We start from the raw sequence: 10,969 nt of genomic DNA on the forward strand, positions 1-10,969 counted from the left end.
CCAATCCCGTGACTCCATCCTCCCAGTCAATCAATAGTCACTGGTTTTTATAGTTTTAGAGAAAAGGAAAACTTCAGCAAATGACATTTTTGATCATGCACAGGTAAGAGAGTTATTTGAATCCAAAGATTGCACATAAGCTAGGAAGGTAATTGTTATGGAACCCCAAGTGTTTTATAACAATAACAACAACAGAAGCAACAAACAGACAAAGCAGGGCTTCTCCGTGTTGGTTTCTTCTTCTTGGTGGGAGTGCCCTTGGTCACAGAAGGTCTGCGTGTCATGAGTCCAAGCCTTATTTGGTCAAAGCTTTAGCCACGCTTAAGGGAAAAGACGACTTTATCTTTACACTCACATGGATCCATTCTGCTTAGAGGCTGTAGGAGCCAACAGGATATTCCCCCCAGTTCCAGATTCAAATATTAAATAAAACTAGATGTGCAAAAATAAACAAAAATCCACCACCAAATGACCACCTACTGCCCCCCCACAAAACTACCTGCTTGGGGAAAAAATTTAAAAAGGTCCTCTGTGCTACGTTCTTGTCCTCCAAAAGGACAGACGAACATTCATTCCTCCTGGCTTCCCGGTTGCTTCCGTGCCCACAGAGGCCAGCACAGCAAAGAAGGCCACTCTACAAGTGCCAGAGGTGGTCACCGTGGCCCCTCTTGGGCCACTCCTCCTGCACCCACTTTCGCAGGACCTTCTCCACGTCGGCCCGCTGGTAGAGCCTGCAGAGCTCCATCAGTTGGTGCACCGTCCTCTGGCTGTTTCGGAGCAAGAACTCCAAGGTGGGGCTCTGCGGCCGCTGCTCCAGGAAACACAGTTCGTCATAGGGCATGCCCCATTTGCTGGCAAAATTCCTCCAGTTCTTTACGGTTGGGTGGCATGGATCCAGCTTGATCCTGATTACATCTAATATATCCTGATCATTGAGCAAGTCACTGATATTGGGGGCCCGGAGTGAGCAGGTGGAGCATGTGCAGTTTTCTTGACAGGACGTCTCCTTGCTTAAATCTGCAGGGGAAAACAACATAGTCCAACATGTCAACAAGAGGCTTAACATGAGCATTCGTCCCTTTTCATCTTTATTTTTGTCCCTGACTCGTCAAGTTAAACCCAAACCTATGGCAGTGGAATTGACTCTGACTCATGAAGTGACCCCAGGTGCTGCAGAGTAGAACTGCCCCATGGGGGTTTCTTGACTGTCACCCTTTATGGAAGCTGATTGCCACGCCTTTCTTCCTGGACACCCCTGGGTGGGTTAGACTTGCCAACCTTTAGGTCAGTGGTTGAGCACAAATCATCTGTGCCACCCAGAGACCTGAATGGTCAATTGCATCAGTATGAATATAACACTGGAATAGTCCGCCCTGATTGACAGTGGCCCTACAAGACAGAGTAGACTTACCTCCTCCATGAGTTTCCTAAGCGATACTCTTTAGGGGAGAAGAGCAACCCCCTGACCTTTTGGTTAGCAGCCAAGGACTTGACCATGGTGCTTAAATATAGCACAGCATGTCTTCGAGGGGAATATCTCAGAATGCTCATTTGCAGAGATTCAGATGGAATTCTCATAGGTGGTTTTTGCTGGCATCAGTAGAGACCCTTTGTAAGGGTAGTGGCACTGAGGCTCTCTCTGCTGACAGGAAATATTTGGGGGGCTGCTGGCCAGAGATGAAGCCCCCCAGGAACAGAATTCTGTGTGTAGAAGATCAATCCAGTGGGGTCATTCCCCCGACCCCTTCCCCCACCATTCCCCTGGTCCCAGGATACTGCTGTGCCCACCTAGTGACCAGCCTGTCCTTGCACAGGCTCCAGCCCTTGCCCCTTTCTGGTTCCAAGTCTAGCCTGGTGACTTGTTAACACCACATACGGCGAGTCAGGGGGCAAGCACTGCACAATTCTCTCCAAGGTCTTTAAAAACCACCACCACACCAGAATCTCCACTTCATCCAGATATTTGAAAAGGACTGGTAACTGGTAACGCCATCAAACTTACTTTTTTAGGTTTACAGCTACCTTTTCATCCCTTTGTCTTTTTTCTAATAAATCATTTTATTGAGGCTCATACAGCTCTTATCACAATCCATACATACAGCAATTGAGCAGAGCACCCTTATACATTCGTTGCCCTCGTCATTCTCAAAATTCGCCTTCCACTTGGGTTCCTGGAATCAGCTCATTTTCCTTTTTTCCCTCCTCCCCATCCCTCCCTGCTCCCCCCTCCCCATGAACCCTTAATGGTTTATAAATTATTATTTTATCTTATCTTACACTGCCTGCCGTCTTCCCTCACCCACCTTCCCATTGTCCATCCACCAGAGAGGAGGTTACACATAGATGCCCAAGATCGGTTCCCCCTTTCTACACCCCCTTCCCTCCTGGTGTCGTCACTCCCACCACTGGTCCTGAGGGGTTCATCCGTCCTAGAGTCCCTGTATTTCCAGATCCCTACTGCATCATCCCTTTGTCTTTATCTGTGTCTTCTTCCCCGCATGGAACTGCCTCTGAAGTGGGGCCCAAACCCCAAAAGTCTGTACAGTGGGTAGAAGCCAGGGCGAGCAGACGACCAAGCAGAAGCCCACCCCCAGTCCCGTGAGAGGATGGCTTTCTTAGAGCCAGTCAGTTGCCCCATTTTGTCAGTGAAAGGATGCAGTAAGTAGGTAAACAGTGCTGACAAGTCACTTGCAGCAGCGCTGAGTTTCCGGGTCCCTCTGACCTTGGATCATCATTGCCAGTGGCTACTTTAGAGACAACTGGCCTGTTAAATCCAAGGGAAGGTTGGGGTGAGGTTTACTACCTGAGCTCCAACCCAAGCCATTGTTACTGCGTCTATTAGGGCTCCGAGTGACCGAGGTGGCTGCCTCGTGGGTTTTTCCAGCCTGGGGAGCCCATTGCCAGGTCTTTCCCCCATGGAGCTGCTGGGAGGGTTTGAATTGCTGGCCTTTCATTTAGCAGCTGAGGGCTTTACCACTGTGCCCCCAGGCTCATCAATGGAGTCCTCGATGCCCCAATTTAGCACCGTAAAGACTTGGAAAAGAGAGGGTAAGTTTGGCCATCAGAAGGTTGATAATCTCCGACGCTGAGGTAATACAAATTAATAAACAGAACAAGAGCTGTGAAAATTATGCCCCAAATCTTTTGATCTACTAATATGACTTCTGAGAATCTCACCGAAATGTACATATATAAATTTATGAAAATATTTCGTATGATATTTTCTTATATTAGAAAAATTTAAAATAACACAAATGTAAAAGATTAGAGGAATCATGGAATTATTGTACTACCTGGTGGAATCTTATTTAAATAATGTTATAGGGAGTCAGAAGGATAGAGGTATTAGTACACTGCTTGGCAGAATATTATTTAAATAGCTATACAGCAGCCTGGAAAATGCAAGCGCTGTGAGGTTAAGTGATGGACAGGACATATTTAAAGAATGCGATCAGATTGGAACTCTGTGGTGAGACCTGTGTGGGAAAGGTATGTTCACATGACAACAGAGGGTACAAAACAGCAATAGCTATTATATTTATCTGGCAGGACCATGGCTCTCGTGTCTAAATTTTCTCTAGTGGTGGTGTGTTTTGTGATAACTGAAGCAACATATTGCATTAACGAACCCCATGTTAGCGTAGCCTTGTGGTTGTGACTGTCGACTCGATTCTGACTCAGGGGCACTGTGCACAACAGAACAAGGAACTGTGACATTAAACTAGAGATCACTAACATGCTCTGTCTAGCCATGATCTCTTTGACGATGTAGTGTAAATTCTAGCCTCTCTCCCTATAATCCCATTTTGAAGAGAGCTTTCTGTTCCGACAGTATTTTTTTAATAAATCATTTTATTGGGCCTCATAAAACTCTTATCACAATCCATACATACCTCAATTGAGCAAAGCACCTTTATACATTCGTTGCCCTCGTCATTCTCAAAATTCGCCTTCTACTTGGGTTCCCGGAATCAGCTCATTTTCCTTTTTTCCCCTCCCCCTCCCTCCCCCCCTCTCCCCTCCCCCTTAGTAGTTTATAAATAATTATTTTATCTTATCTTACACTGCCCGGCGTCTCCCCCCATCCACCTTCCCATTGCCCATCTCCCAGAGAGGAGGTTACACATAGATCTCCGAGATCGGTTCTCCCTTTCTATACCTCCTTCCCTCCCGGTGTCACCACTCCCACTGCTGATCCTGAGGGGTTCATCCGTCCTAGATTCCCTGTGTTTCTAGATCCCTACTGCACCGCTGTGCATCCTCTGGTCTAACCAGGTCTGCAAGGTAGAATTGGGATTATGATAGTTGGTGGGGAAGAAGCGTTCAAGAACTAGAGGGAGGTTTTGTGTTTCATTGTTGCTACACTGAACCCTGAGTGACTCATCTCCTCCCCACTACCCCTCTGCGAGGGATGTCTGACAGTATTTAAGGCGGGATGCATTCTGAGTCTCTTCACCTTACCAGAGGGTGCGTCTTTACCGGTCCTTGGGACCCCTGTTGAAAGACAAAACCCACACTGCCACCAAAGTTATTCCTCAATGTCTATAAAAGGCATCTTGGCAACAGACGGATACTGGGACCATCAAGGACGAAGGACCACCAGCCGAGCATGTTAAAGATCCTTAACTAGAATGGCTGATGCCAAGACCAGAGGCACCATGGGGCAGAGCAAAGGAACGTGCTGAAACAGAGCAGGTCCCTGAAACCTGAGACCATGAGACCATGCAGTGGAGCAGCAGGCAAACATACTGGACCACAGAGAAGGCACAGTGCTATGTGGCCGAGAGGCTGAGGACCACAGAGAGGCCTGGACGCTAGCTGAGAAGAAGCCTGCTGCGGATCAATGACTGTATCCTTACTGTTTCCTAATCCTAACTTGGGGTAACCTGTTCACTCTCCCCAATAAACCCTCATAATGGTGAGTAACGTCTGTGAGCTCTGCGTGGCCATTGCGATGAGTTACCGAGCCCAGCAGGAAAGTAGTGTCGAGAGAGGGATGGTTGGTGTCAGAATAGGGTCACAGAACGCTGGGGAGGGAGGCATACTTGACCTCGCATCATGCTTTGCCCGTATCATCTTTCCACGTGGCAACTCGACGCTTGTGGTTTTTCTTTCATCTTGGGATATAGAGTATGTTAGGCTGGGTTCTCTAGACCAGCAAAACAAGCAACATTTGTATAGTTATGTATGCGGAAAGAAGTGTATATCAAGAAGTGGATCACACAAATGTAGAAGTGAGTGAGTCCAGTCTGGTTCAAGGCTGTGGGTCAGCATTTAAGTTAAAGGCTTCTCTTGACACGAGTAGCTGCAGGAGCTGATGAACAGGCAACACGAAGATCAATCGGGAAGACTATCAGGCCGATACATAGATTGAGCTGAACGAATTCAAGGTGCGCCGTTCAGTGAGGATGTCTCCTGGGATCGGCAGGCATGTAACAGGAGAGAGACAAACCAGAAGGAGCCCTGGTGGCAGAGTGTTTACACCATGGGCAGCAATCCTCAAGATCAACAGTTCAAAACTACCAACCAGTTCCATAGGAGAAAGAAGGGTCTTTCGACTCCTGTAAACAGTCACAGTCTCAGAAACTCACAGGGGCAGTTCTACCCTGTCCTACAGGGTTACTATGAGTCGGTATAGATTTGATGGCAGTGATTTTTTAAAAGTTTTAGATGAACCAGGTGCAGGATTCAGATCCAGCAAAAGTGAGGTAGCTACCACATCATGTCAATCGATCCTATCAATCTATACAATCTCAGAGTAGGCCCCACCCTGAATGAAACCTCCCTCGATTATATGTGACTAGATGAAGGAGGTGGTCCTCTATCCTATTCTCTCCACAGCTGCTTGGCTGCTTCTCAGAAGACCCCATCGTGGAGTTGACCACACTATGCTAGATCATGAGGAGCATCCTGGTCCACCCAACTTGACATGCAACCTAACTGTCCCATTGAGTAGGCTTCTTTTGGGTTTTCAAACTCAGGTCTTTGCACGTTTCAATATAATGTATCTATTTGTCTTCTCAAACGGTGCGTTGAAATCTTTTGTTTGTCGCTCTAACTTCATCATTTACCCCATTAAAAAAATATATATTTTATGTTCGAGAGCAAGTCTCAGAGTCTCTTCTGACATGCGATTTGATCTTTTCTTTCTTTCCTATCTTTTTGGCGACCTTTTGCTTTCTTCATGGCTGATGGTCTTAATGTCCTCCCACAGCTCCTCCGATCTTCTGTCAGCGCTTCTCGGCCTAGATCAAGTGCAGATCTTCTGTCAACCTGAACTTATGTATGAACAATGGATGGTCAGGCCCTGGGCTCATTTTGGCTGCTGATACTGTGCTTCTCCACCATCCCTTCCCATAGATGTCATCAATTTGATTCCTCTATTCCGTCTGGTGAAGTCCATTTGGACAGTCATCCTTGAAGTTGATGAAAAAGGATATTTGCAATGAAGTTGTTGGTCTTGTAAGATTCGATTGTACGACCTCTAGTTTCATTTCTATGACCAAGGCCATATTTTCCAACTATGATTCCTTCCTGTTTCTTAATTTCCCATTTCATGGATTAGTAATCATCGATCTGTTTTGATTAAATGTTTAACCAATTTCAGACTGAAGACTGTTGATAGAATTCATCAATTTCTTACTCACTTGCTTTAATGGAGGGTGCGTAACTTTGAATACGTGTATCGCTGGAATTCCTTGTAGCTGTATAGATATTATCCGATCACAGACAGCATGTACTTCAAATCAGACCATGAAATGTTGTTTATCATGAACACAACACCGTTCCTCTTGAATTAGCCATGCTCAGCGTCGTAAACAACCTTGATTACTTGATCCAAAATGGCCAATACTAGTTCATCTCAGTCATTTAATATCTGATGACTTCCAATTTTCCTAGATTCATACTTCCTTCATTTCACATTTTAATTAGTAATGGATGTTTGTAACGGTTTTTCCTCATTTTGAGTTGTGCTCAAATGAAACCTCCCCCAGAGCTTTGCTCCATCCACATCCACTCGACTTTGAGGTTTCCCAGTTGTGTGGCGAGTGCTTTGCAACCCCAAGGAGCTCATCTTCGGGGGCTCCATCTGACAGGGAGCCGTTGCTACTCATAAGGTTGTCAGTGGTTAATCCCTGGAACTGGACAGCCTGTTCCTCCTTCTTGGTCTGGTCTTAGAAGCTCCACTGAAACCTGTTTACCTTGGGGACTTTGCTGAGATTTCAACGACTAGTGACATCGCTTTCAATAGCAGAGCAAAACGCAAGCCACCACAGTCCAACAGACTGACAGGCAAAGGGTGGCTTTGAATAGCTTAGGGCGGAGGACATTGATCAGTGGGGCAGCCCACCTCTTGACCAAGTTTCACTCAGGTCTCGGCGCTTAGCTCTTCCTATCTTTTCTAGGCGTTATTTCTTCTGTTATTGTCTCTCTTTCCCCCTCGTCTTCAGCTATCCACCTCTACGAGTTTGTTCTTTTTTCCCTGCAAATGTCTATGTTGTTACCTGTTGCATTCAAGCAATTCTGTTGCATCGTGGCCCCATGGGTGCAGAATGGAATTTCAACATAAGGCTGTCGAGGCCAAGACCTTTCACAAACAGATCACTAAGCCTGTCTTCCAAGGCAAGTTCAAACTGCCAACCTTTTGGCACATTTACTAGGTTGCACCACCCCGACATTCCTTACAAATAGGTGTGAAAACCACCACCTCAAATTACCTCTCTCTGGTTTTAGAACTTGCTGAAATCACTTTCTCTTGCTCTACTTTTATTCACTCTTGAATTTCTAGAAGAATTCAAAACCTGTGGGCTCCTGCTCCCTCAAAGGCAGTCATTCCTTTTGGTTTTGAATATCATTTGTCCCACCTCATTCCTCAGAGTGCCTGATGAGAGCCGCGCCCAGTATCCTGAGGGCACAGCCACTCCAAACCTCACCTGCCTACCATCCCACACCCTGCCTCACAGCTGAGCCCTGGAGGGCTGGACAGGGGTTCCCACAAGCCTTCCTCAATGCACATTTTCTCCCCTACCAGGGTGGGAAGGTTGGGGAGGGAGGGGAAAAGAGGTGGTTGTAGGGATCTGCATGTCCCCCTACCCTGGATTTAAGCCTTGTACGACCTTTATGAATTTACTCTCAGCTTCCTGCCATACAAACTGTGCCCTGTAGTTTTACTGCCTTTGTTTCACCCGCCAGAGGGTGGCTGTCTTTACCCTTGCTAGGATTGGTGCTCTTTCACTAGCAACTGCTATGTTCATTGGTCAATACATGACTGGTGGCATTTCCTCCCAGGCGCCTGGTATGTTTCATTAGCATACTTATCTGTTCGATCAGTTGCCCGCCATTTCTTCCTTATTTGGGAGATGCATGACTATTGGCTACCTCAGCTGTACCTTATTTCCATGTGACATAATGGTGCCCGCCCTTCGCTGGCTATTTAAGCCTCTGCTCTCAGTTCAATAAATGAGGCTTGATCAGATTCCTGTCTTGCCTCCATTTCTTGTGTCCCTTGCCCATCTTCATTCCCAGTCCCTCTTTCAGGTATCCACGTTGTTGATGACCCATGGGACAGGACAGGAGGTGATACCAAGAGCTCAAGTAGAAAGAAAATGTTTCGGAAATGTTGATGGCAACAGATGTACAAGTGTGCCTAATCCATTTGAATTATGGATTGTTATAAGACCTGTAAGAGTCCTCCCTTCCTCCAATAGAGATAATAGTTGTACACGATCTCCCTGAAAAGCAGAGTCGGGAGATGAGAACAGAATGTGGGCATTCAGTGCAAGACGGTATTTCATGGAAGGCCACAGGTTTATACAGTTAATGCAAGAGTAAGACCGGGTGGGTCTTTATGATGGAGGACACGTGAAAGCAGCAGCTCAGGGGAGGGAGCAATGAAGATATTCAAGTCAGGCTTTCGAGCCCCATTGCTATCGAGTAAACTCTGGCTCATAGTGACTCTCTATTTCTGAGCTCTTTACAGACCCTTTTTTAAAAAAACATTATATTAGAGACTCATACAACTCTTATCACAATCCATCCATACATCATCAATTGTATAAAGCACATCTGTACATCCTTTGCCCTCATCATTTTCAAAGCATTTGCTCTCCACTTAAGCCCTCAGACTCTTTAAAGGAGCAGACAGCCTCATTTTTCTCCCGAGAAGTAGCTAGAGGGTTTGAACTGCCAACCTTGGGGTTAGCAGCCCTACACTTATCCCACAGTGCCACCAGGCTCCTTAAGGCTATGAACACATATGCCCCAGACTGCTTTCCCTGGAACCACAGGCTGCGCTGATTAACACCCCACCAGCATCGTGACATATCTCGTCTCATGCCTTCTCTGTGAGCAGAACGTTTATTTTTGGGGTCATGTTACTGAGGGCTCGTACAGTGCTTATTACAATCCGTACATCAATTGTATCAGACATATTCGTACCTATGTTGCCATCATTCTCTTCTACACGGTTGCTTTCTATTGAGCCCTTGGGATCAGCTCCTCTTTTTCTTCCCTCCCTCCCTCCCCCAGAGCAGAGTTTTAAAAACCATTTTCAAGTTCCCAAGTTAAGCAATTATCCTTACAGAATCCTACCTCTATGCCTTTCTTTTGTTTTCTCCCTGACCCAAATATCTGAAGTGCTCCCTCCCCCTGAGGCTGCTGCTTCCACGTGTCTTCCACCATAAAGACCCACCCGGTCTTACTCTTGCATAAACTGGACAAACCTGTTGCCTTCCATGAAATACCGTCTTGCTCTGCAAGCCCACGTTTTGTTCTCATCTCCCGACTCTGCTTTTCAGGGAGATTGTGTACAACTGCCTTAGTTCTCATTCCCCTTAAACTCTCAGAACAGACCCACCGTCCTTTGCAGTGGTCTCACATCGTAGAGACTAATAAGCATGCTGAATTAAGTTTCTATGTAACGCTGTGAGCTGCCAAGGAGACATCCTGATTCAAGGTGACGCTGTACACAACGGAATGAAACACGGCACCATCCCATGATCACTTATCAGATGGACCTTTGTGGTCTAAAGGGTTTTTCATTGGCTGGTTTTCAGAAATAGCTCGCCAGGCCCTTTTGCAATTACAGAGCGATTCTTCAGCTATGTTAAATATAGAGCTCAATGAAATAAGACTTTAGATGCATGGTGTGGCCCAAGTTTTGTTAAATACTGAAAGAGAGATACTAAAGGAAATTCTGGAATTTCCTTGGTCATGTAAAGATAGAATTAAATGAAAAATATTCTGCCAGATGGAAAAGAAAGCAGGATGCCAAAGGGTGTACATATAATCCAGTTTTTGTAAAACTAAATATTCGCTTATTCATTATTCCGTCCAATCGTGTGTTAAACAAGCATGCCGAAGCATGGGGGAAAGTCCAGGCGGATGTGCAATAACAATGTTCACCAGGGTTGCCTCTGTGGTGAGAAGTCTGGAAACTTGAATTCGATTATGGACATTTCCTAATTTTCTAGGATTATTGTGTTCATTTGGATCATTTAAAATATAGTTTTAAAATTTCATGAGAAAATTAAGGAGGATTTAGACCTCTAAGTCTAGAATGATATGTAACAGTGTGGGAAGGTTCTTGTCTAGTCAGCACTTGGAAAGATTTAGTGCTGGTGTCTCGTTTCCCATCAAAGAGAAGGATGTTCTATTTTCTGATTTCTGGGACACTTTTTCAGCCCTTCGCTTACATGAGCAGCTTTTATGTACTTGGACAATGACCTCAAGCATCTATATCACATACATACAGGTCTGTCCATTTATTTAAACATACATGATGTGTCGCATGACCTGCGGATGTTTTCTCTTTGTATGTTCCATAGCGCATATGACAAACCAGTTACTGAAACGGCATCTACAGGAACTTCCAGCACTGATGGAGTTACAGTTGTCTTTTAGAATTGCAACTGTATTTAACTTCCTAGGGAAATGACATGGGGACACGTTTTTTCCCTATTAACTCACT

General features: G+C 45.6%; 1 protein-coding gene across 1 annotated transcript; it reads right to left on the reverse strand.

Moving 5' to 3' along the window:
- Window positions 1-634: 634 nt before the first annotated feature.
- EDARADD (EDAR associated via death domain) lies at window positions 635-1,036 on the reverse strand. Its single transcript, XM_075553823.1, has one exon. It carries the CDS (start codon window positions 1,034-1,036, stop codon window positions 635-637), a length of 402 nt encoding a protein of 133 aa, XP_075409938.1.
- Window positions 1,037-10,969: the final 9,933 nt, after the last annotated feature.

The sequence above is a fragment of the Tenrec ecaudatus genome, chromosome 7 (assembly GCF_050624435.1).
Source record: "Tenrec ecaudatus isolate mTenEca1 chromosome 7, mTenEca1.hap1, whole genome shotgun sequence".
NCBI lineage: Eukaryota > Metazoa > Chordata > Mammalia > Afrosoricida > Tenrecidae > Tenrec > Tenrec ecaudatus.